The sequence below is a fragment of the Pyrus communis genome, chromosome 7, assembly GCF_963583255.1.
Source record: "Pyrus communis chromosome 7, drPyrComm1.1, whole genome shotgun sequence".
NCBI lineage: Eukaryota > Viridiplantae > Streptophyta > Magnoliopsida > Rosales > Rosaceae > Pyrus > Pyrus communis.
The window spans coordinates 11,623,539-11,649,938 of NC_084809.1; the positions used below are offsets into that span (position 1 = coordinate 11,623,539).

At 37.7% G+C, this 26,400-nt stretch overlaps 3 protein-coding genes and 1 non-coding gene across 4 annotated transcripts; all 4 read left to right on the forward strand.

Annotated features, from left to right (window-relative positions):
• The first annotated feature begins 12,229 nt into the window (after nt 1–12,229).
• LOC137739542 (uncharacterized) lies at nt 12,230–13,751 on the forward strand. Its single transcript, XM_068479148.1, has 2 exons — nt 12,230–12,367; nt 12,925–13,751. The coding sequence occupies exon 2, from the start codon at nt 12,936–12,938 to the stop codon at nt 13,428–13,430; it is 495 nt and encodes a 164-aa protein (XP_068335249.1). The 5' UTR covers nt 12,230–12,367; nt 12,925–12,935; the 3' UTR covers nt 13,431–13,751.
• A 2,872-nt stretch (nt 13,752–16,623) lies between these two features.
• LOC137739762 (small ribosomal subunit protein eS28) lies at nt 16,624–17,740 on the forward strand. The gene is made up of 2 exons (XM_068479466.1): nt 16,624–16,756; nt 17,335–17,740. Exon 2 carries the CDS (start codon nt 17,336–17,338, stop codon nt 17,531–17,533), a length of 198 nt encoding a protein of 65 aa, XP_068335567.1. The 5' UTR covers nt 16,624–16,756; nt 17,335; the 3' UTR covers nt 17,534–17,740.
• Nucleotides 17,741–18,973: 1,233 nt separating this feature from the next.
• Nucleotides 18,974–21,683, forward strand: LOC137741144 (subtilisin-like protease SBT1.4). Its single transcript, XM_068480947.1, has one exon. It carries the CDS (start codon nt 19,151–19,153, stop codon nt 21,467–21,469), a length of 2,319 nt encoding a protein of 772 aa, XP_068337048.1. The 5' UTR covers nt 18,974–19,150; the 3' UTR covers nt 21,470–21,683.
• A 2,800-nt stretch (nt 21,684–24,483) lies between these two features.
• Nucleotides 24,484–24,565, forward strand: TRNAS-GCU (transfer RNA serine (anticodon GCU)). Its single transcript has one exon. It is a non-coding gene; the product is annotated as a tRNA-Ser (tRNA).
• Nucleotides 24,566–26,400: the final 1,835 nt, after the last annotated feature.

The window sequence follows — 26,400 nt, forward strand, 5'->3', positions numbered from 1 at the left end:
CTTTTGATAGCTGTGTATTGCTGCAGGCATCTAATACGACATTTGCTTTCCTTTATAATCCACCATTATGGTAGGTTAAAGCAATCCAATTAAAAACATTTTAACTACATCAAAAGAAAAGCAAAAGATCATGATTCATGAAGTAAAGAAATTTCACAAGAGTAATGATTTTACCAAACAGTACTTAAAGGCTTCTATCTTTGATAAGACTGTTTACAATTTTAAAGCATTTTGACAATAAAAATGGATGATAATTTTTTTTATTTTGTTCAAGTTGAAGATTACTTATAAAGAAAAGTTATCCCTTTTAATTCTACTATTTTTAGGAGAACTAGTAATGATATTTTTTCTTCGAGTAATCTTGAAAATATCTTCAATGTAATGAATAGTCTTATTCAAATTAATAGTTCACATTAAACCGGGCCAAAGAGCCACGACACACGGGAGACAACAACCTCAAAAATTAAAAACAAAATCATGCAATAACAAAGAATTAAAAATTGTAAATTGATTATATCTCAACCGGAGAAATACATATTAAAATGGTGATCATGAGCAATCAATGAAAGAAAAATTGGCAATTAAAATGGAAAGGGATCGTCTTCGGATCTATTCCATCTAATCTTTCTCGTCAAATAATTTGGATCCTTAAAATTTGATAAAACGCTTAAAAATATAAGCCTACTTTAAAGTTATAATAATTTTAACCGTTGGATTAAATTTCAAAAGTCCGAATTGTTTGATGAGGAGAATTAGATGGAAGAGATGATCCCTTTCCAATTAAAATGATAACTATGACCCACCTGGATAATTTACCAACATGATTAGTGTGCAACACGTAAGTGCTGACTATGCTGCCCTGTCACGATTTCATATAAGGTAATCACCACGTCATCCACAGGAGATAGGGATGCCAGTTGGCTTTTGGTTGACCTAATTGAACATGACGTGTCCATTCAACAAAACCCAAAGAGATACAAATATATGCTGATAATAACCTTAACATTGTTTAAGAAAGAAATCAAATTAATAAACTCTTCTTTTTACTAATTAGGATCCAATGAACATAAACCAATAGGGGTATTGCATGAATTAGCAGATCTAGAATTCTAATACATTATGTGGTCATAATCAAGGTACGCTAGGCGCTCGGGTGTGATAGGCTAGGACCTCGAGCCTATGTGCCTAGAATGGATCTAGACGGAATAAACGAATTTACGTAAATTTATTATATATCATATAAATAAGTGTCTACTTACGCTTAAAAACTATATTGATATTGAGAATTTGAGTTTGGTTTACTATTTAACATATAACATATAAAATATTATAACTTTTGCTTTAGTACTTTAGTGAATTTGATGATATGAGGTGAAAGTTCAACTGATTATGAGTTTGTAATATTTTACGAAATATTTTTCAGAGATCGTATTTAATTATAATGAATTTTAAAAGAATTTACGATGTCGAACAGATGGTAGAAAAGGTATTGATTGAGTAATACACCATTCCTTTGTTAATTAAAATCCTAGGTGGCATAACTTGAATGGAAAACAATAAAAAAAAAAAGAAGGGGGAATTGGTCACGTGGGAAAGGGAGAGATGGTCTTTCTTCTTTGTAGGAACTTAGGTCCAAGAACAACAAAGCTACGTTGGTCTTTCTTCTTGGTTCAAAGCTTATGTTTCACCACATCTGCACAATCATTGTGGTATTCTCTCTTCCACCACATGTCTAGACCGTTGGGTGATCCCGAGAGGTCCTCACCGACACTTCTTTGGACTTTTGAGTGGTCTTGAGACCATCCGGGTTCATATGCCTCTGCTCCCATATGTATGGCAGAACTTCAATTAACTCCTTTCATAGTTTTTTTTTTCTTTTTATCAACAGTGGTCACCCATGAAGTTTAAACTAACTTGCTCCACAAATTATAAGTAAAAAATGAATGTCGGTAGAATAATTATGTACACCTGTTTATAATAGTGATTCAACTACATGCACGAAGAAAATGTTGAACCAAACAACCACTTTCATGGCCACGTTTTCCATTCCAAATCCCTTATAACCTAGCTTGCACGAAATCATCCCTAGTTTGCATAAACACATATTGAAGACAAACTATCCTTGCTAGTTAAGTTGCATGTGAAGTATGCATGCATATAAGTAAGAAAAAAACACGAGCGTGATCACGATCGTTTGGAGTATCTCTGCCCATGTCCATGTGAACTTGTGGGCATGCATGGTTCCAATTCAGTGTACTTCAAGAGACGCATTAAAAGGAGCAACAAATTTGGTCCTTGTTTTTGTGATAGGAACAATTGCTTAGCTTAGGTGGGTTGCTTATCTATTCCCGCTAGCTGTGGCCAACTGCTAGTCTCTTTCACAATAATCACTTGGAAAAAAAGGTCTTTTTCTTGATCGATATCTGCAATAATTTCAGCCTCTTTTAATTTATTTTTTAGGGTCTGGCGAAGCCTGGTCCATTCGTTAATAGTGAAAGCAAAATCATATATTTATGTAATTTTGATTGTGATTGGTTGGTGTTAATTACCAAAACAACCAAATTGTGGAATTGCTGGTCATGAGGATTAATGGTCAACCAGGTAATTGGCATATCCTCGTGCCTAAAAAATGAATGGATCGTGGGGACTAAAGAGGGCTGCGTAAGACACACTTATGTTCTAATGTGAAACTTCAATTATTAAAGGCGTGAATCGTGATCGAATGCACAGATCATATTCAGAAGTTCCACCCCTTTAATTCTTTATTCATTCACAATTTAAACATGTGAGTGCTCATGCGCTCGAGTAAACGAATTAATGGATAGATGTACGCTTAGACGATTGTCAATAAAAAATACATATTAATCATGCCGTGATTCGTATGATTTAAAAATGAACAATCGATTATTTTGTACGTTGATCAATGATTTACAGGGGAATCACCGTGATCGTTTTCCTTATTATTTTATGCTCATTGAATCAAAAGGCCCTCGGCACCCCATAAAAATATAAGACGCAGTTAGTTTGTTTGATAACTATTCTATTTTTACTTTTTAAGTTCTATATTTTTGTGCTAGAAGAAGGGGAATGTGTATGTGGGAAACAATATATATATAAGGATGAACGAAAGTGCTCAAAATGTTATAAACTTCTGGTTTAAATGTGATTGTGTAAATCATAAATTAGATTTGATTATAGTTATTCTTTCCTATATAAATTTGTATTTCTTGGAAGAGAATGCTTTATTCTCTCTTATTTTTATAAATAAAGACACTGCGTAGGGGGATAACACACGTTCCTCTACACATCCCTACAAACACATCTCTCTCTATTTTCTCTTTCTACGCCATTGGACCCCTTCCCCTTGTCAGATAAAATAGGCCACAATACGTTATCAACATGCTCTTACCGCTGTGTTTAGGAATCTAACGTGGAAGTTTATGCATCAAACCAGTTCACCAATTTCATCACGCAATTAGGTTCTTCCAAACCAACGGTTTTTATCTCGATATTTTTGTAGCCCTGATAGCATGAACATTCACGATAATGCATGACCCAACTTTACATTTTTCGAATTTTAAATTCTACATAAATTGTGTATACATTATATCCATAATTGTTAAATTATGTGAATTTGATATTTGCTATGACTTGCATCCTATATTTGCTCATGCATTAAATTATTTGTCAATATGCATTGAATTATAATATGGAAATCAAGAAAAAATAAAAAATAAAATTTCGAGGGTTCTTCGAACCCACACCCGCGAGCAAGCTGAGACCATAGAGCCCCTTAGTATTCGAACCCAAAACCCGACGCCATCTTCGGCGTCACCACTGATTTTCTGACAAAAGCATGGCCTGCAGCCATGCTCAGCCACCACGGCTACCTTTCTCGACAACTGGAAGTCATCCCTGTCAAAATCGTCGTCGAGATTTTCGTAATCTCGTCGAGATTTTTGTGTGTTTACTTATGTTTTGTGTGAATCTATGCTTAAAACATTGAGGACAATGTTTGATTTAAGTGTGGGGGGGGAGGGGGGGGTAACTAAGTATATTTAATGCAAATTCGTTGGATTTTATCACCCATTACTTCAAATGTTGTTCCTTGCTGTTTTAAGGTGTTTTTAAGATGTTTTAGAGTGTTTTTAGTGTGTTTTGTTTTATAACTCCGAAAATCACATAAAAATTTGAAAAAAATGTTTTGAAAAGCCTAAAAAGAGTGTTTTGAGTCGTTTTTGTGTGTTTGTGTCTTAGGGTACCTTCCAACACAATGATAAGGATTTGGTTTGTAATTGCATGACGGTTAAAAAGAGTTATAAACATAGAGAAAAGTTTGAATTACTCTTGGTATATGCTTGGTTATGGTTATAATGTATGACTTCACATGCAATCATAAAAGAAAAATTCGTTTTTGTAACATGCTTGAAGGAAGGAACTCAAACAAACGCTACAACCCTGTGAGACTCAAGCCATTACCTTCTTTGGAGAGTTATTTTCTGTGATTCTTTATTTTCTAAAGTTGTTGCATGATCTCATTATTCCTTGCTTGGTTGCTACTTAGAATGCAATTGTATCATGATAGAACTAAATGCTAGAACTTATATCCGTTTCATTCAAAGCATGACATTGAATTGCATAACATATATCAAGATGAAGTTGTGTAGTTGCCACCATAGCCAAATAGCCTTACTTCCCATATTTCGTATTTGTTGTAAGTTTTAACCCCGTTGAGCCTTGTTTAGCCTTTATTCTTTGTTTAACCACATTATCCTCACCTAGCCTAGTATAGGACAGTCCACACCCTTGTTCTTAAAAGATAGTGAGCATGACTTAAATGAATTCCTTTTGAGTACATTATGAAAGAAAATGAGTGTGGGGGTAGAGAATGTTTTGTTCTTAAGTGTTTATGTATGTTTTGAGAGTCAAAAGAAAAGAAAAAAAAATATTTGTGAAAAACATATGAAAAAGAAAAACAGAAAAGAAAAGAAAGAAAAGAAAAAGAGCTTGTTCCCCCTTGTTGTTCAAAAGATTGAGTTTTCATTCAAAAGTGAATTCTACGTTAATTCAAATGCTTTGCTCGCTATTTCTTTAAGAACCTTTGTTTTCCATATCCCTTCTCTGTTAGCCAAACACCTTTAGCCCCGTTTCAACCCGTATGCTTCTATCTTGATCGTTATGTGTTTCAAAATGTGGAGTTTGGAATTGATATGAGCTTATGGAATCACTAGTTCTCATTCTAAGTAGTAGCATTCCATTCATGAGATCATATTCATGTCATTATCGTAAATCCAGAAAATGCTTTCTTTGTTATAACATATGTGAGATACTAGTCTTTCATGTTTACATCAATCTCTCACATATAACTAGTGTAGGGTGTGTAGTCAGAAAATCTATGTGAAAATAGAGTGCATTCTAGTAAGGAATTGAGGAAATTCTCTAAAGCATGTTACTACATTTGAAATGTGTTTTAAATGCTTAATTGTGAACTAGTATGTGGTGACTATGATTAAGAATGTACTTAAGTGTAAAGATGGCTAAAATATGTGAGAATAATGATTTTTAACTTGTCATGTGCATTGGAAATCCCTGATACGATTGTTGGAAGGTGTAGGTTGTGTTTTGTTCGTTTCGTTTTGTTTTTGGTTTCTTTTGTTTTGTTTTGCTCGAGGACTAGCAAAAGCTAAGTGTGGGGGAGTTTGATAGGAGCATATTCATGCGACTTAAATGGCTTGTTCTCGTGCATTTACGTTATGTTTCTTTAGTTATTTTAGTACTTTAAGCTATTTTCGTGTGTTTGTAGGTCCAAAGGGCTAAAGGAGCAAGAAAGTGTATTTTGGTGACTTTTGGAGCACTTTTGGGCTAAGGATGGATAACTTATGCTTGGAGCCAAAGTGTTGGACGAAATTGAAGACCTAATTGAAGACCAAAGTGTTGGAACCTTGTTCCCTTTAGTTCTAGGACATTTAAACCTTTCCTACACCCTTGTGCCGTGCATCCCCTCACTAAGAAATCATTCATTCTACTTCATTTCACTTTGCATTTCCAGATTATTCCTTCATCATTGCATCACAATTCCAGCTTTCCCCCTTTGTTCCCACCAATCACATGCATCATCATCATTCAACCAAATCAGCCACATGCAACTCCCCAAACCATACACACCATCACACAAATCCAAACCGTGGTTTTCACATTCATTTCCACCAGAAAACCAAGCCTAACCCGTGCATTCCCCCTAATTCCAGCACCTACACACCTTGCCACATGCTTTCCAGCTTTCCCCTTCATGATTGCAGCTTTCCAAGCTGTCCCCCTTCATCATTAAGCCACATTCACTCCCATTTCTCTCCCCTTAACAGCCCTAACCCTTGCATAATTAAAGGACACCATTCAACACACACATGCACCCAAAACACATCCATGCCGTGGCCTACCTTCCATTTCCAGCTTTCACATGCAATTCCAGCACCATTCTCCCTTGTGCCGTGTATTTCATGCCCTTTCCAGCTCTCACTTTTTATCATTGCAGCCATCTACATGCATTATTCATTAACCTTTCATCATGTAGCCAGAAAATCAGCAAGAAAACACCCTTGCCGTGGCCTACACACACCATCTTGGCAGCTTACACATGCACACACATGCAATTCCAGCTTTCACATGCTTTCCTAGCTGTTTTTCCACCACATTCCAGCCACATAAATGCTTAAACAAACAGCCATATACACCTCCATTCCTCCTATAAAAACCCTTGCATTCCCATTACATAAACACATCTCATTTTCATACACAACACACCACAAACACATCCAATCTTCCCTCATTGCCGTGAGCTCCCACTCCCTTACAATCCAAACACCATCCTTCCATTTCCACCACTCCTCTTCCATTCCTCCACCACTCCCCAAACCATTCACACCATCAAACTATCCTTAGACCTTGTGCTACAACGAAGAGGAAGAGAAGAGTGCCTAAACGTTCATACAATTCAAGTTTGAGTTGTTGGAATGTTTAGGTGTTTCTTTGATTTCAATGTTTAATTTCAATACTCTTTGTTTTGTACGAATGAGGAATGGAAGAGAAGAGGGCCTAAACGTTCATACAATTCAAGTTTGAGTTGTTGGAATGTTTAGGTGTTTCTTTGATTCTCTTTGTTTTGTACCATAAGGAACTAAACCCCCTTTAGCTAGGGGGTGATTCGAAACTATGTTTATGTTTGCAATATGAATTGATTAACTTTTGTTGGAATTTCATAAGTTGTTGATTCAATTTGTTTAACCGTTTGATTGATAACTTATTTATGTATGTTTATTAAGAATGCGCGCTTAATTTTCATGCATGAATATGACGCTAGAATATAAGTGAGTTTCACCTAATCGTTATGAACTTATATTCACAAGTAGTGGAGGTTGCTTATAAACAATTGCGTTAAATGAATTCTTGGCAAGAGTTTCATGCTCATCATAGTAACGAATGCCTCGTCAACACTTATAGTTTTCATAATGCTTAATGATCTTTGATTGTATCTTTATTGTGCTGTTCACGTAAAGAACTTTTGGAGAATGTTGTGAATTGCGTTGCGCTAACCCATCCAATTCATTAACTTAAGGAAAACTTGACGGTTAATTTAAGCGGACCTAATTAACCCGGGGTGTTGAGTTTAATAATTTATCGAAAGACCAACTGAGAATCAATCTTGTATGCAAGTGTAACATGTGTGGAGAAGAACCCCTTAGCTAGCATTCATCCATTCAATTCCATCACATTCATATTTACATTCTGCTTTAATTTACAATCTGTGCATTTTAGTTTAATTTAGTCCAAAACTCAATCCCCTTTACTTTATTGTTCAATTTAGTTAGAAATCAATTTATTTTATGTTTTAAAGTATTTTGAGTCTTTGGTTTGTCTTAGTGTTTTAAAGTTTAATTTTGCATTCTTTGAGTCTAGTTTAGTGTTTTAAACTTTATTTTACGTTTTTTTAGTCAAATCCAAGTGATTAACAATCCCTCCTAATCCCCGGTCCAGAACGATCCCTACTTATACTTATACTACAATTGTCAAAAAGAGGGTTTAATTTGTGTGCGTATAAATCTCGCATCAGTTCAAATGATTCACACCCTCGAAAGAGGAAACCCACAACACAGGCACTTGAAGAGCCTACCATGAATCCAACTGTCGCTTACTTATTCTATCCAACTCATGATGAAATTCTAGATTACGGAAGCATCGTTAAATAGACAAATCCACCTTGTGAGAATCATAAGATTTCGGTCTATTATGCTAGCTCAGATTATGTTTGGTGAAGAAATAAGATGATCGTTGATGATGTATTAACATATGCAGTAGTTACTAAGATTATGTTGAGCGATGACATTGAACCTTGTTCCGTTGGTGAATGTCGAGTAGAACTGATTGGTCAAATTGGAAACAAGCAATCTAAGTCGAACTCGATTCGCTTGTGAAACATAAAGTGTTTGGACCTGCAGCTCCTACTCTTCCACAAGTGAAGCCTATTGGCTACAAGTGGGTTTTCGTTCAGAAGCGTAATAAGAAGAATGAAATTGTGCGTTACACAGCTCTTCTTGTTGCGCAAGGCTTCTCACAATGCCCCATAATTGACTGTGACGAAACTTATTCACCTGTTATGGATGTGATTACTTTTCGCTACTTTATCAGTTTGGTAGTTTCTGAAAAACTGAGTATGCAGGTAATGGATGTAGTAATTGCGTATCTCTATGAGGATCTTGATACAGAAATTTATATGAAGGTTCCCGAAGAACCTACATTGACTGAATCAAATATTTCCAAACCCCGGAACACGCTTTCAATTCAGTTGAGGCGTTCACTCTATGGTTTGAAGCAATCCGGAAGAATGTGGTATAATCGTCTGAGTGAGTATTTGACTAGTCAAGGATATGTGAACAATGAACTATGCCCTTGTGTGTTCATTAAGAAGTCACATTCCGATTTTGCGATAGTTGTAGTTTATGTCGATGACATGAATCTTATTGGAATTCCTAAAGAGCTCACGAGAACTGTCGTGCACCTAAAGTCGGAATTTGAGATGAAAGATCTAGGAAATACTAGATACTATCTCGGTTCGAAATAGAGCACCATTCAGATGGAATCTTAATACATCAAACAAACTACACCCAGAATGTGTTGTGCTGCTTTAATGAGGATAAAGCGAAGCCTTCGAGTACTTATATGGTCGTTCGATCGTTAGATGCAAAATGAGATCCTTTTTGTCCGAAGGAGGATGATGAAGATATTTTGGAACCTAAAGTTTCTTATCTAAGTGCGATAGACGCTTTATTGTACTTAGCTCAATACACTAGACCCGACATCTCCTTCGCTGTTAATCTTTTGGCAAGATACAGTAATACACCAACATACAGACACTGGACTAGTGTTAAAGACATTTTCCACTACCTTAAGGGTATTATGGATTTGGGCTTATTCTATCCCTACGGATCCTCGAGTGATGCTGCACCCCCTTATCTCGAGTCGATTCTTGCCTTGTTGGTTATGACGACGTATAATACTTATCTGATCCATATAAGGCGCGCTCTCAAACAGGTTATGTCTTTACAGTTGGAGATACCGCAATCTCTTGGAGGTCAACTAAACAGACCTTACTTGCCACTTCGTCTAATCATGCTAAAATTATCGTCTTACACGAAGCAACTCGGGAATGCTTTTGGTTGAGAGCAGTTGTGGGCCATATTCGAAGCTTATGCGATCTTTACCCCGTCTTTGATGTCCCGATGACAATCTATGAAGACAACGCATCATGCATAGAATAGCTTAAGAAAGGCTACATCAAAGAAGACAACACCAAACACATTGCGCCAAAGTTTTTATTCTCACATCGACAACAAAAACATCAGAAGATTGAAGTCATACAAATCCATTCACAAAACAATTTGGCCGACCTCTTCACCAAATCACTACCGAATGCGACATTTCAAAAGCTTGTTCAAGGAATTGGTATGCGTAAACTTTCTGAGTTGTAACATTGCTAGTTTTCTTTGGAGTTGTGTCAAACTCAGGGGAAGTATCCTGAAGTATACTTGCTTAATCTTAATGTACTCTTTTTCCCTACGATTATGAGCATTTTCCCACTGAGTTTTTGCTACCTAACTAGGTTTTAACGAGGCACCCACCTTAGGTTGATCATATCCCTGATGACGTCATGTAGAAGTTTCATTTGACTTTGCATTTCTCACACATTTTTCCTTAAACTATGGGTTTTGTCCCTACTCGGGTTTTTACCATAGCCATAGGATTTTTTGTGAGACTTACTTTCTTATACAAGTTCCTACCTTATTGAGAATAGCGTCAATGCCAACAAGTCGACTTCCTCAACCTCTACATGATGCCGAATCTATTTGAGTATTTACACACTCAAAGGGGAGTGTTATAAACTTCTAGTTTAAGTGTGATTGTGCAAATCCTAGATTAGATTTGATTCTAGTTATTTTTTCCCATATGGACTCGTATTCCTTGGAAGAGAATGATTTCTTCTTTCTCTTATTACTATAAATAAAGGCACTGTGTAGGAGGGATAACACATTCCTCTACACAACCCTACAAACACATCTCTCTCTATTTACAAACCAATTAAATATCATACTCTAGTTTAAATAGAGTCCTACTCTCCTAAGGTCTTGATTTTTTGAGGATCTATAAGGACTAAATGCATATTAACCACAAGATTATATTAGTTAACTTAAAATCCACGTACGAACCATAAGAAAACTCATTTTCTTGTTTTGCTTTATTAAGTTTTAAAATATTTTAAGCTTTTAGATCTAAACTAATATAATCTTGTGACTACTATGCATTTAGTCCTCACAAGTCCTCAAAATGAGGACCTTAGGACATGAAGACTAGTTTGATTAAGGTTCTTCAATTTAACTAATATATACAATATATTTTACTTTTACTATCTTGCAAATTAATTTGATATAGGATTAAGTAGACATTCCAATATGATAATACTAATTGTTACTATGTACATAATTTATTTAAACAAATTATTTGAAGGAGTTTATAGCTTCAAGCAAAGCAGTTTAATTACTTGTAAATACATTAAGCGTGTTTACACACTCGCAATCAGAATGAAAATAAGGAGTCCGATTGTGATTACGGATCATTATTGTGTTTACTAAGATATGGAGGAATCATGACAATATGGGGCCCACATGAAAAATAGATTGGAAACTGTACCAATTTTCTTAATCTTTGGATTGAAATAGGACAAACCGGTCATTGACCAGTCATGCCCAAAACTGAAATGACAGAAATACCCACATATAAATTGTAAAAACTCACATGTGATGATATTATTTTCCTGATTTCAAAGAAAGAGCTGTGAACTTTTAAATTTTTGGGTTGAATATAGATATGTGAGCATACATGTGCATGTCGCGAAATGACAAAAAGTAGTGGAAATATAGAGATTACCATTTATAAGCAGGCTGGGGAACACCAAGTTAGGGCTTGCGTAGTACATATCGGTTGAAAGCTTAGCGGTAATTTGATTGGGAAAAAGGACTTTTGGAAGTCTCTTTGTTTTGTTTGTTTGCTTTCTTTTTCCTCTGGGAGTCTAGTTTTAAAAAAAAAAGACTTGTGGAAGCAAAGCAAACAATTAAACCCGTAGCTTACGCGCTTTTGGTTTACACGTGGATGCAATTCATTGGTTTAAATAACAAAGAAAATGGAAAAACCTCCCCCCAAACAGCACATATTGGGTAAGAATAGTCTGAAAACATGATAATGCTTAGCTGGCAATCAAATAAATCAACGGTCAGAATTCCCTGACAGCAAGTGCTGCTGAGGTCGAATATGCTTGTAGTAGTAGTCCAGCACCTTAAGCCTTCAATCATTGGGTCTTCTGTCTCTTGCACCGCTCTCTCTCTAGGAAGTGTGTTGTGTTTTCCTCTCTGTATCTCTACTTCTCTGCTATTCATTTATTGTTGAGTAGAAGATTTTGTGGAGGAGAAACAAAAAGCAATCTCTTTGTTTGCTCATAATATTAAGAGTTGGGTTCTTTCCAAAAACACAGAAAAGAGATCAAAGTTTGAGTCTTGCATCAGGAAGACGAAGAGATAATCCAACTAGCAAAGTTTGAGAAAGCTGAAAATTAAGGCTCCGTTTGGATAAAGAGTTTTGAGGTTTGAAGATTATTTCTTTAGAAAATGGCTGCGGAAGAGAAGGTTGAAGAAGGAGCTTGGGAGAAAGAGCGATAGAGGATACGCACAGAAAACAAACCCAGATTAGCAGAAATTCAGAAGAAGAAAATAACCAAAAAGGATATATCGGGTTTAGGTTTTGATCTGCTCTGCAGTTTCTGCCGGTAATTATTCACTTTCTTTTTTTTTTAACTTGAGCTTGTTTCATTTGAATTGCAACTAGATATTTCTCTGTTTTCACTTTTCAATGAGAAGCTCGTTTTCAAAAACATGTTTTTCATTTTTGTTTTGATGCAAGCGATATTGGAAGGGGAACTGAACTGGTGATACGTTGAGTTCAAAGGAAAACGTTTTTAACCAATTTACATGGCATTGCAAGTATGTTTTTATTTTATTTTTAGAAGAAAAAATGGTGCAAGATTTCTTCTTTTCTTTTGATTCATATAGGATTGGAATTAATCTGCAAAACCCATGATTTTATTTTTCTATCTTTTGAGGAAGAAAGAAACTAACAAAGCTATTTCAAGAACATAGTTGGGATTTCCAGCTCAAACCTTGTTTATTTTTTGCTAAGAAGCTCAACGTTTTTTGTTATCCAAAGCCGAATTCTGTTTTTCTTATAAAAAAAATAAACACACATAACTTCCCATGATTCCCATCAGATGTTACACATTGCTCATGATTCTAGAAATCATATTTGCATTGCTCGCATTGTTTGCAGGTTTAACAATAATGGCAATGTCCGCAACTGTCGTCACCACCGACACGATTGTTCTACCGGCCGCGGCCGCGGAAACTCAGCCACAACAAACCACAACAAAACTCGTTCCCTCCATCGAAATCGAGTTCGTACAATGCGACTGCTGTGGATTAACAGAAGAGTGCACACCTGCGTACATTGAGCACGTGAGGGAGAGATATCAGGGCCATTGGATTTGTGGGTTGTGTGCAGAAGCTATAAAAGATGAGATTGTTAGGTCGCAGAAGAGGCTGATCAGCACGGAAGAAGCCATGGCCACACACATGAACTTCTGCAAAAAGTTTAAGGCCTCAGGGCCTCCTCCAAACCCTACCATTCACTTGATATCTGCCATGAGACAGATTCTCCGGCGCAGTTTGGATTCTCCGAGGGGGGGTTTGAGATCATCTCCAAGTAGTCCTACAAAGATAAATGCAGGCAAAGGGCTCACAAGGTCTGAGAGTTGCTTTCCGACTCTGACTGGTTGAGGATATTGATTACTGGAGAATAAATTGGGAATAAGGATCAAAAGTTGGGAAAAGTTTGGCGAATTTGCAATTTTATTTGCTGAAAATAAAAACCCAGAAAGGAAAAGCAAGGAATTTAATTGTTAAGGGTAGATGTTTAATTTTAATCGTAATTTAATTAATTAGTACTGAAATACAGAACCTTTTTTTCCTTTAATTTTCTTAATTTTCTTATGGTTATGTTGCTAGAATTTTGATATTTATGAAACTTGAAGGTGAAATTGTTGACATGATATATATATATATATATATATATATATATATATATATATAAGTTTATGAGAATGGAAGGATCATTCTGCAAAGGAATCAAGAGAAATGTGGAAACCTACACATGGCCTGCATGTAACATGGAAAATGCCCACCCATCTACAACTTTTTTCTTCTTCTAATGGTGTTAAATGCTACCAGCATTAGATAACATACATTGATTTAGATTACTATTTTTATTGTAGACCCGTGAATTTAGACTATCTAACGCCGATAACATTTAATGTTATGAAAGATGGAAGTGAAATGTTTTTTAAATATATGATTAAATGACAATGAGAGGTCTATCAATTCAACCTAAATTAGAAAGAATTGAAACAAAAGATGACTATGACAGGTAAACGAAGAGGTTTTATAAGGACAGGATTCTCTCCCCTTCATTTTTCCCTCCCCTCCTCTTCCATTTTTTTTTTTTTCCGTTTTTTTTGCAAAGATGAAATCTTGAACGTTCAAACAAAAAAGAAGGAAAAGAAAAAAAAAAAAGGAGAGAATCGTTGTCCGTTTTATAAATCATAGTGGCTGGCACAACACAAACCCAACACAGAAATGCAGTGACAACTAAGAAAATAACACCAGAATCAGAGCCAGACAGGCACTATTTCAGTGACTCTCTGGTGGACAGTGGATAGAACAAGGGAAGGATATGGGAACCGGATCTGGTGCACTGCATGAATGGCCACAATACAATTATACTAGTTTTCCCATCAGATTTGGACCCACACCAAGTTTTTTGGCCGTTAGATATATTCTTCAATATCTTTAACTCAATCATTGATTACCAGCAGATATCTACTTATCGAGTGCTTGAGCTTCAAGCCTTCGAACGTGTAATGCAACATGGCAACTTGGTATGAAGAATATTTGTTTCCTCAGCTTTAGCCATTCCAAAATTTATTAGTTTTGTTAAGGATAGTCGCTTACCCGCATGATTGAATGTCAACTGTTGATTGAAATAGGTCTTACATTCATTTACGACCGACAATCATTCACAATGATCTCTTTGGTCTTAAGTATTTTCATGAAAAATATGCCACTTCGAAATAAAATTCGTACTGACCCTTTTTGCTAGAAACTTAAAAGGAAATAAATTCGAACTTCCAGATAAATAAATTATCAGTCTTGATACACCAATACTTTTATTGTAACCGCCCATAATATATTTAAAGATTTTTAGTATGATTTAGATTGATCATACCAAAAGCCAAGTAATGCCAACCCAATAACATCATCACCTGGTATCTTCGTATATCGCGTTAGCATATCCAAATTACTCATTAACTTTGAATTTAGGGGGTCAAAATTAGATAAACTCGCCAACTAGACTGACAGAAAATATAATATGAAGAAATTAAGTGTCTTTTTTCCTATGAAATGGTGGCTAACTTCTGAGAAAATACATATTCCTCAATTATTTAATATCTCATTTACCTAATCCAATAATAAGATAATACATTTAACTCAATCATCATCTCTTATTTTATATGGTATTATAATTAATGGTCACATGATTCATTCTTTCTTGTCTTTGTATCAATAGGGATTAATTAATTTTCTGGCGAAGCATATGGCCACTCATTTGGAAGTGTTTTTAAAATTACTGAAAACGGTTTTAGTAAAAAGGTTTTAGATCTAATCTTTAGTAAAAACGCATATGAATACTGAAAATGCACTTAAAGTGTTTTTAGAACAAAAAAAAATATTTTCTCTAAAAACGCTTTAAGTTATTTAAAAAAAAACTTTCAAACTAGCCATCTGTCATTACCCCAACATTAATATGACGAGCAGAAAGTGAAAGAATGTTTTGCTCCGGAAACATTGCAAGACCATGCGCTGAGCCTTAAAATATTTACTTGATTTTTGGATAAAACGTACAATTAGTTTAGATTTTTTATCAGTAACTGAAAAATGACTGAAAAATGTATGGAATATAAAAGGCCCTCTAGCGGGACTAATTGGGGCAGCCCATATGCTCGACACTATGTCGGCTTAAACAGAAGTTGAGTGGAGCCCAATTAAGAGACTGTTCGTATGCTATTTTTTGTCGAAATGTACTGAGTTTTTTGGGTTATGCCTCACACTATTTGTATGCTACTTTTGCTTAAGCTATTTTAATAAAAAAAAAAATACAACCATTCGTGTGGTCCATAAACCATTCTTAGATTATATATCATATTACAAAATATAATGCTAATTGTTAGGTATCTTTATTCAGAGCAGTTTGTCCTTTGTGCGGGTCTGCGTTGCTTATCCTTTAGACGGTATGGCCAATCACATCGCTCATGCCAATTATTTTGCCCAGACTTCCGTGTAGAAGAGATCATGCGGTTTGGTTTGGGACGTGATTGATTGGCATCTGAGTGGTGTGGAGGCAGTTGAGCATGATGTGGGGTGCCTACGATGCCCTCTTCCCTCTTGTATTCTCATCCATTTCATTTCCCTCTTCTCACACACTACTCTTTTGTCTTATTATCTTTATAAAAAATCAATATAAGATGTTGATGTGGTTTAATTGTGACCGTTTAAATAGGAGGTGAGGTAAAATAAGAGAAATTAGAAGGGAAGAAAATACTTCTTCCACTCCGGCCGAGATAAATCAACAACAACGAATGGCCACTGGTCTGGAAATTGGTTTTGAGCCTGGGCCTTAACTTTTTTCTGTTTTGGATTTGTTTTGAGACGTTTCATACCAAACAAGGTTTTGGATTTAAAATTTTTAAATCAAAACATGTGTTTTAGAAAGGAAAAAATATCAAAATTTTGAATCTCTTTTTACCAAACGGGCCCTAAATTACGTAAAAATTATTGGTTGATATGAAATGAAAAATAGAATGAAGGGTAAAATTGTAAACCTAACATAAAAACCCAAACCCTAGTTGATGCAAAAGACTATTTCCTATCCTTTCTCCTACTTTGCACTGCGTCGTTCATTCGTCTCGCGATTCAGCCTCCCCTTCCGCGCCGCCACTTTCCCGTCTTCTCCGACCTCGATTGCTCTCATCTGGAAATCCAGCCTCCAGGTTAGGGTTTTATCTTTCGCATAATGTAAATCCTATGTTATATTATTTTAATAAGTTTCTGTTGGGTTTCTGAATGAATGAGAAATTTTCATTGTTCCTGACAATTTTATTTATTTAGTTTTTATAGCTTGATTCGTAGAAACATATGGGTTAGATTTGGTACCCAGAACCCAATCTAATTTATTAATATCGTAAAATGTGAGGAGCTGTTGAATAATGATTAAATTTTCTGTAATCTCATTTTCTAGGGTTTATATTACTGTATATTCTGTTTCAAAGAAAATTTAATCTTCAAGAAGTTGCCTTGAAGCTTGGTGCTCACTTCTTAGTGGCAGCAATTACCAAATACCATGAGATTTTGAAGCCCTATTGAGTTTTTTGCTCTGTTTTGTGGTGGTTCTTGAATTTGAATTTGTGTCTTACTTATTTCGTAAATTCGTTATGCTTTGGATACCGTTGTATCCTCCCTAAGTACGATGGGATTTCGCTAACTCTGATGTACTAGATTGTAGGGTTTGAAACTAAATCAAATATTTGTGCATTCTAAATTTTTCTTTCTTATTCTGTTTTCCGCGAAGAATGGAATCCACGATTAAGCATGCTATTGTGATCAAGGTTATGGGACGGACTGGATCTCGTGGGCAGGTGACTCAGGTGAGAGTCAAGTTTCTGGATGACCAGAACCGCTTTATCATGAGGAATGTCAAGGGACCAGTGAGGGAGGGGGATATCCTTACCTTGCTTGAGTCCGAGAGGGAGGCAAGAAGGTTGCGGTGATCAATCAGACATTGTCTTGTTTATCGAAGCTCCTATGTCTGTGTTTGTTGGGGAATGACTGTTGTTTTGCCAATTCTGGGTATTACTAGCATCATAGACCTAATTTTTGTCATGAGATTTTGTTACGGAATCGTTCTAAACTAAATTGTCTGAGAATGTTTTTTGTTTGTTTGAACAAGTAACAATGTTCCTGCTTGCTGTGTCAAATTTATGCTTTCCTTCTTCCCTGACCTCATCTTATTGTTATTGAGCAACAATTCTGGTTCTTAAAAGTTACCATGTTTTGTTGCTTCGTCGGAGTTGAAATTTGGTATGTAATTTATCTTATTATTTGTTTAGAAGGGTGAAAGGGAATAGGTTCTTTCTCCCACCGTTTTGTAAGAGAAAATACATCATATGGTTCTGGTTCTAACACTCGTCTGAGTGCAAATATCTGGTAAGAAACGATTCAACTGACATAGAAGAGTTGTCGAGTCTTATAGCGTCGGCTGCAACTAAGCGTGGTGTTAAGGCTACTGGTTGTGTGATGGATCCCAAGTCGAGTGGGCAAAGTTGTTCTAGTCTCCGCACCACTGTTGGGTAGCTTTGATGTGTTGTGTTATGTTGTGAGGTCATCAAGCAACTAAGAAGAGACTAGAACAGCCTTTGCCCACTCGAGTATGGTGGGAAGCGAATCAGCAACTAAGAAGAGACCAAATTTTGATAAAATTCACGTTGTCATCTAATTCTTACGAGTATTGTTAATATCATGTTTGTTCCCTAAATTTTTGGTGTTCTTACCTTTTGGTACTTGAATTTTTTTTTCCTTGCTGATTTAGAGTTTGTCTCTGACCTTGTGAAAGCGTGTTTAAGGTCGTTTTTGTTACAATCTTACAATATAAACGGGACGTTTGCACCATAGGCGCATTCTTGTTATTTTGCACAAGCAATTAGAGGAGAGAAAAAAATCAGTAGTCCAGTGCAGTGGCACTAGATATACACCCTCAGGGTCGGCCGTGTACTTACGACACAAATAACTTTTTTCAAGTTCGAGCTCAGCTCTTTGTAAACACGAACGCAAACTCGAGCTTGTAGTTTGCTTGACTCAATCATTTTTGAGACAAACTCAAACGATATGATATTGTGGACTCTGTCGCAAGTTGAAAGATTGTTGGTTTAGTAATAACGTAAAACATTTATCAACCAAACTTTACAACACACCCCCCCCCCCCCATCTCAAATTTAAAAGTACGTACATTTTTTGGTGATTACGTAGGTGGTGGTGGGTATAGACTAGAGTGATGGACCACACTCCACTTGATTCCCCCATTCGCCGTCGTTTTGCCTGCAATACCGAATTTAAAATCCCGGTCCCACCCTATGTCATGTGGCAGGCCTATCATCGCGGCTACATTATTCATTCGCATCCTCCAAAATTCGGAATCCAAAATCCAACCGTAAATAATCAGCTACGGCAATCGGATGAACCTGCCTAAAATTCGCGCACCAATCCATTCGTAACAAAAATTATGGAGCCACGTGGCAATTAGAAAACCCCACACCCAGTTTCGCAGTTCTGCGGACAAACCCATTTGTTGATTTTCCTCCTCTTTCTGAGGAATCAAACACTCGATAGCAATGGCCGGTTCCAACCTCCTTCCCTTCCTTTTCCTCCTCTGTTTTCTTGTTCCTGCTGCGCTCTCGATCCCGCCCGACCTATCCGACCGTCCAAAAACCTTCATCGTCCACGTGTCCAAATCAGACAAGCCCACCCTCTTCTCCTCTCACCGGAGCTGGTACACCTCCATCATCCAATCCCTCCCGTCCCCCCACCCCACCAAACTCATCTACACATACGACCGCGCTGTCCACGGCTTCTCCGCCGCCCTCACATCCTCTCAGGCCACCCAGCTCCTTTCCCACCCCGCCGTCCTCTCCGTCACGCCCGACCAGCCACGTCAGCTCCACACCACCCACACCCCCAGCTTCCTCGGCCTCGCTGAATCCTTCGGCTTATGGCCCAACTCCGACTACGCCGACGACGTCATAGTCGGCGTCCTCGACACCGGGATCTGGCCGGAGCGCCCGAGCTTCTCGGACTCGGGTCTCGGCCCGGTTCCGTCCCGATGGAAGGGCACGTGCGTCAGTGCCCCGGACTTCCCATCCTCATCCTGCAACCGCAAGATCATCGGCGCCAGAGCCTACTTCGACGGCTACGAAGCCTACATCGGACGATTAATGGACGAATCGAATGAATCGAAATCGCCGAGAGACACCGAAGGCCATGGGACACACACGGCCTCCACCGCCGCCGGCTCCCCGGTCGCTAACGCCAGCTTGTTCTCGTACGCTCGTGGCGAAGCCAGAGGCATGGCCACCAAGGCGAGAATCGCCGTCTATAAAATCTGCTGGTCATTTGGGTGTTTCGATTCCGACATTTTGGCCGCTATGGATCAAGCAATTGCCGACGGCGTTGACATAATTTCACTCTCCGTCGGAGCCAGTGGTCGTTCTCCACCGTACGATCGAGACTCTATAGCCATCGGATCCTTCGGGGCCGCCCAGCATGGTGTTCTCGTCTCCGCCTCAGCCGGTAATTCTGGGCCCAACCCATTTACGGCCACCAACATAGCTCCATGGATTCTCACAGTCGGCGCTTCCACCGTTGACAGAGAGTTCCCAGCCGATGTTATCCTCGGCGATAACCGGGTTTTCGGAGGTGTTTCATTGTACTCCGGCGAGCCTCTAGTCGATCACCAGCTTCCATTAATATACGGCGGAGACGCCGGAAGCAGGTACTGTTACGCAGGGGCTCTCAAGCCATCGAAAGTCCAGGGAAAAATTGTCGTCTGTGATCGCGGCGGCAATGCGAGAGTCGGAAAGGGAAGCGCGGTGAAGCTAGCCGGCGGGCTTGGGTTTATCTTGGCCAACACAGCCGACAGCGGAGAAGAGCTTCTCGCTGATGCTCACCTTATCCCAGCAACAGAGGTGGGTGAAATCGCCGCCGATCAGATAAGGGAATACATCAGATTGAGCCAATACCCGACGGCCACAATTGTTTTCCGAGGAACTGTAATTGGGACTTCGCCGCCGGCCCCAAAGGTCGCAGCTTTTTCGAGCAGAGGACCGAATTCTCTTACACCAGAGATTCTCAAGCCCGATGTGATTGCTCCTGGAGTGAACATTTTGGCGGGTTGGACTGGAGCGTCTGCCCCCACGGATTTGGAAATTGATCCTAGAAGAACCGAGTTCAATATAATTTCGGGGACATCTATGTCGTGCCCGCATGTGAGCGGCATTGCTGCATTGCTTCGAAAGGCCTATCCGAATTGGTCGATCGCTGCTATAAAATCTGCTTTGATCACAACAGCTTACACTTTAGACGATTCAGGTAAGAAAATCAGGGACCTTGCAACAGGGAAAGAGTCGACTCCTTTTGTTCATGGAGCAGGACATGTTGATCCCAACAGAGCTCTTAATCCCGGGTTGATTTACGATCTCAATGTGAATGACTATGTTGCATTTTTGTGCTCAATCGGGTACAGTCCAAGGCAAATTGCGGTTTTCTTGGGAAAGCCTACTGGTTCTGATATATGCACAAAGAACAGTTTGGCTAGTCCTGGTGATCTGAATTACCCTTCACTTTCTGTCATCTTGAGCTCGGATCAAAGCCTGGTTAAGTACAAGAGAGTCGCTACGAATGTGGGGAGCAATGTGGACGCAGTTTATAAGGTGAATGTTACTGCTCCGGCTGGTGTTGAGATCAGCGTTTCGCCGAGCAAGCTGGAGTTCAGTGAAGAAAACCAGAGTCTGAGCTATGAGGTTACATTCAGGAGAGGAGTTGGGTATGATGACGGAGAGCGATACGGGTCTATTGAGTGGACAGATGGTAGCCATCTGGTGAGGAGTCCGGTTGCTGTGAGGTGGAGCAGCACTCGGTATACAGCTTCCATGTGAGATTTAGCATTAAGGTTGTTCAGCTAGCATTTGGGTGATCACTTTGCTTTGTTTTGTGCAATTTGTAAGTTATCAGTTAGCCCACTTGTATATATACATGAAGGGCTGGGGATGTGGGTATGGCGCGTTGTATGCCTTGGCTGGAGGGCCTTCTCGAATCCTACGTTGTGTAAATTTTGCTTAATCAATAAAGCTCATGCATTGGCAACCAAAAGATCTGTCTCAGAGGGTCCGTATACAGCTCGAAATTTTGATTGGATAGGTTTGAACCAAACCTTAATACACCTACAGTCTGACCATTGGATTCGATCGTAATCGATCTTTTGCTTAATCAATAAAGCTCATGGATTGGCAACCAAAATAAAGTTTTCTTAGTAGTGGAAGTAATTGTCTCAATAGCCCTACATATGCTCCGATTTGATACAAATTGGAACCCCATTATGGACAACAACCACCATGTCTTATCCTATTAAGTAGGGTCAATTGTATTATTCTAGAACGTTATTATGCACGGTTTTGCGCAAGTCTTTCGTTAACTTCAAGTACTCTATATATTTTCTTACAATATCTTTCAAAGTCTCCCGTCTATCTCTTCCATTTTTGCCATGAGCCTTCGCCTTATAATCACATCTTGTAATCGAAGCATTTGTAGGTCTTTGGTTCACGTGTCCAAACCATATTAACCGAGTTTCTCTCATCTTATCTTCAATTGCGGCCACTCCCACTTTACTTCTGATATCCTCGTTCTTAATCCTATAATTTCTCGTGTGCCCCCACATCCAACGAAGCATTCTCATATCTGCTACATTCATTTTTTGCATGTGTTCCTTTTTGACCACCCAACATTTCGTGCCATGAACATCGCTGGCTATATTGTCATCCTATAATTCCTCTTGATCTTTAGTGGCATACGATGATCGCACATCACAACCAATGCACCCTTCCACTTTATTCATTCAACTTGTATTCTACGGCTAAGATATCTATCTATTATCTGTTCTAAACCCATTATAGTCGAAGTATCGAAATTGATCATAATCTAATTGTCGGGCATAGAATCTCAATTCATCTCCTACATCGAATTCAGATCAAAACCCAATCCATTTAATCATGTCAACTGTACTAAGTAATCTTGAGAGAAAAGTTGAAGAAATCACAGAAGTCGAAGAGAGAGAAGAAACTGAATAACTGTTTTTCACTTTCATTCAATTAATGGTGTTATAATTACAATTTACAACTGAGAGTATTTATAAATTACAACAGTATACACTCATATAACTACATTAAGACACATCCAATTGAAGAAAGTTGAGATTACAACATAAAAAAAAATTGGTAATATAGGAAGTAGCTCAATTATTTATAAACACATGCAAGTCCCTCATTTTTCTGATATGAAATTCACTCTCAACACACTCCTCACGTGTGATGAATTTTCAAGCATAATTGTGGACAACACAAATAAGGTGACGTGGAACACGGGCTTCATACATGAAACAACCTGCTCTGATACAATAAAGAAAGTTGAGGTTCCACGATAAAACCAATTGGCAATGTAGAAGTAGCCCAACTATTTATAGGGAACTTTAACGAAAAACTCCCAGTACTGTACACTTTAACAAAAAACTACATTTATATACTAAAAAGTCAATCATGGTACTATTCACTTTACCTTTTATTTTGTCTTTATCGTTAAAACTTAAAGTTTTCAAGCCATTTTCATTAGTTATCCTCTATTTATAAGCATATGTAAGGTCCCTCATTTTTCTGATATGGGATTTACTCTCAATAGGCTCCCTCACGTGAGACGAATTTTCAAGCATAATTGTGCACAACACAAATAGAGTGACGTGAAATACGTGTGATCGTTGGGCTTCATACATGGACAATTTGCTCTCATACCATGAAGAAAGTTGAGGTTCCATCATAAAATCAATTGGCAATATGAAAAGTAGTTCAACTACTTATAAGCACATATAAGATCCCTCATTTCCCTCACTTCTCAACACCAATAACATAATAACACATATCATAATCCTAAGTACACATATTCTCAATCGAATTAGAGGTCTTAACCGTCAAACCGTAACAAAACAATATGTCCATTTGCAAACCCCCACTTGATATGCACATGCACAATCTTAATTTGTTGTGCTTGAGATGCAACATGCACACCTTTGTTGCTTGGTGGGCACAACAACTACGTTGGATGGGGCGCGGGTTCCAAACTCAACTGTTGGTGGTGTGGGTGTGGTAATCCGCGACCCTAATGGAAGTTTTATTGGGGTTGCTTCATTTGTTTTCCAGGAGGTGTTCTTCCTTGTTCAAATCGAAGCGTTGACGATTAAAGTCGGTTTGAATTGGTTATCAAAAGGGGTTTACAGAATATAATTTTTGAAAGTGATTCATTTCAAATTGTTTCCGCATTAAATGATTCTTCTACTGATTCGTCGACTGTTGGACCTATCATAGAAGATGTCAAACCCTCTATGGAAATGATCGCTGAAGATTCTATTACCCATGTTCGCCAAGATGCCAACTCTGCAGTCCATAGAATTGCTAGGTTTGCTCTTCATTTAGAGAGTAATTGTACTTAGTTTGGTAATCTTCTTTTATTTATATGTGATCTTCTAGAGGAGGACGTCCTTTTTCCTTGTACTATTTAGCCTAGCTTATAGTCTTGGAATGAAATATCTCGTCTTTTATCATAAAATAAAAAAAATAAAAAAAAAGAACTATGTTGCCTTTCATTGTATTATCAATTAGTTAACATGAAACTTCATCTGAACTAATCAATTTTTATAAGATAATCGATGGTGATAGATTACAATTTTTAGACACTCAATTAATGAATTGGTATGGGAAAGACTCAAAGTGTTCCATGTGTCCAGTTTGTAACAATACAACGTCTAAATAACGTGCAAATAAAGTACAGCCGGAACCGTTGATAAGACAAAACACATTGCAACATATGTAATATATATATATATAGGTGAAAAGACCCTAACACCAACGACGCTTTGGCCGAGTGGTTAAGGCGTGTGCCTGCTAAGTACATGGGGTTTCCCCGCGAGAGTTCGAATCTCTCAGGCGTCGTCTCCATCTTTTTCCATTTTTTTCATTCTTTTTGGTCAAATTTATTTGTTCATTCTTGTTAAAATAGAATCTTAGCAGGTGAGCAAGACGTAAAACCAAAGCCGGGTTATGAAGCCCAAAAACCAATAGCTAGCCCATGAATCTTAATGAGTGGGCTTTGTATATCTAATTTTCATCTTTGAACACCTTATTTCTTTAGATACCTACAATTTTTTTTATTTTTTTTATTTTTTAAGAGACAAATGGTAAGTCACGGTTATCCCCCTCTTCTGGGGTCGGATTCGGGAAGACTTTCATAAGCATTACAGCCTTCTGCTAGCCATAATTCTGGCTTCCACACTAGCAGTGGGTTTCGAACCCAAAACCTGTAGTTTTTAGTTTTAAAGAAATATTACAATCCGTCATTTACCACTGAAACATGTAAATTTTTAATATTTCTAAATTATCCCTACTAGAAAATATATAAAAAAAAAAATTGGCACAACCATTCGACCCTCTCTGCCATACCCTTTCTTTTTCTTCTTCTTCCGCACCTCATCATTCTTTTTCAAAAACAGCAAATCTCAGTCCAGTCCAGACCCCATTTCCATCTCTGGTGATCGCCATTAGGCGCTCCAGTCTCCACTGCATCTGGGGTTGACAAGATCCACCGCAACCGCGGCTTAGAAAAGGACGACGCCATTTTCTAGATTCTCATTCAAGCACCCTCTGAAAACCTTATGGCTTGGAGCACCAAGAGGAGGTGGTGGACCCACATACAATGGGATGGCTCTTGACGATGCTGTCCCCTTGCCCTCTAAGGAGGAGAAGAAGAAGGAGGAGGAGCACAACGGCGTCGGAAGGCCAAAGTGGGAACTGGGTTTGAAAGATTTTACACGTGAGGTCTCTCTTTCTCTACCCAGGAGAGAGGAACAGCAAGGGGCAAGAGTGGCGACGTTGCATAGCTTCCTAGGGAAGATGAAAACACCGTGGAAGGTTGACTCCGAGAGAGAGAGAGAGAGAGAGAGAGAGAGAGAGAGAGAGAGTTGGGTGGCTGCAACACCTCTGCGTTCATTTTTTTTATTTTATTTTCAAAATGCTAAGAACTATTACCTAAAATTTAGTTGGATATTTTGGTAATTTTACGATGGATACAATGGTCTTTAAAATAAAGAAAAACTTGTGGTCCATAAATAAAAAAAATGGTGTACAAAGAACCACTCAACTTAAAAATTATTAGAGTATACTGTTGATTTTCTGCTTAATTATTATGTGAGTGAAAACGTTCCTAAACTATTTTTCGTTGAATTAAGTCCTTAAAGTCATTACAAACTGTCAATTTTATCTTTAATATTCTATTTCTTTTTCAATCAATATAAATCATGTGACTTGCAAGTGGTAATATCGTCATTTTCTCATCCATAAACTCTTAACATTTGCATATAGATTGCGAATCTAACTATTAATTTACTCTTTGAGTTTAACTCCATTCACTATTTTCTCATAAAGTTAAATTCTTAAATTCATTAAAAATAGCCAATTTACCATTAAAAAGTATCACATTCAAGTGACTTGACTTAATTGATTAATTAATATTTAAATAGAATAACTTTGAGTATTATAGTAGGGATCAGATTGACAAGTCATAATAAGTTTAAGGACTTACTTAAAAAAAAAGTTTAAAAACTTAATTTGTACTCAGGTAATAATTCATGAACCAAATTGACACATTACTTCATTTGTTATTATTATATTTATATGCCGCATGGTTAGCATAAAAAAGATTAGGTTTATTGCACATGGTATCCCTCTAGTTTATGATCTGTAAAAGTTAGTACCATATTTATTAAAAAGTT

Bases quoted from the DNA above. Each gene is read 5' to 3' on its own strand.
- LOC137739542 (XM_068479148.1), top strand. From the start codon at position 12,936: ATGGCAATGTCCGCAACTGTCGTCACCACCGACACGATTGTTCTACCG.
- LOC137741144 (XM_068480947.1), top strand. From the start codon at position 19,151: ATGGCCGGTTCCAACCTCCTTCCCTTCCTTTTCCTCCTCTGTTTTCTT.
- LOC137739762 (XM_068479466.1), top strand. From the start codon at position 17,336: ATGGAATCCACGATTAAGCATGCTATTGTGATCAAGGTTATGGGACGG.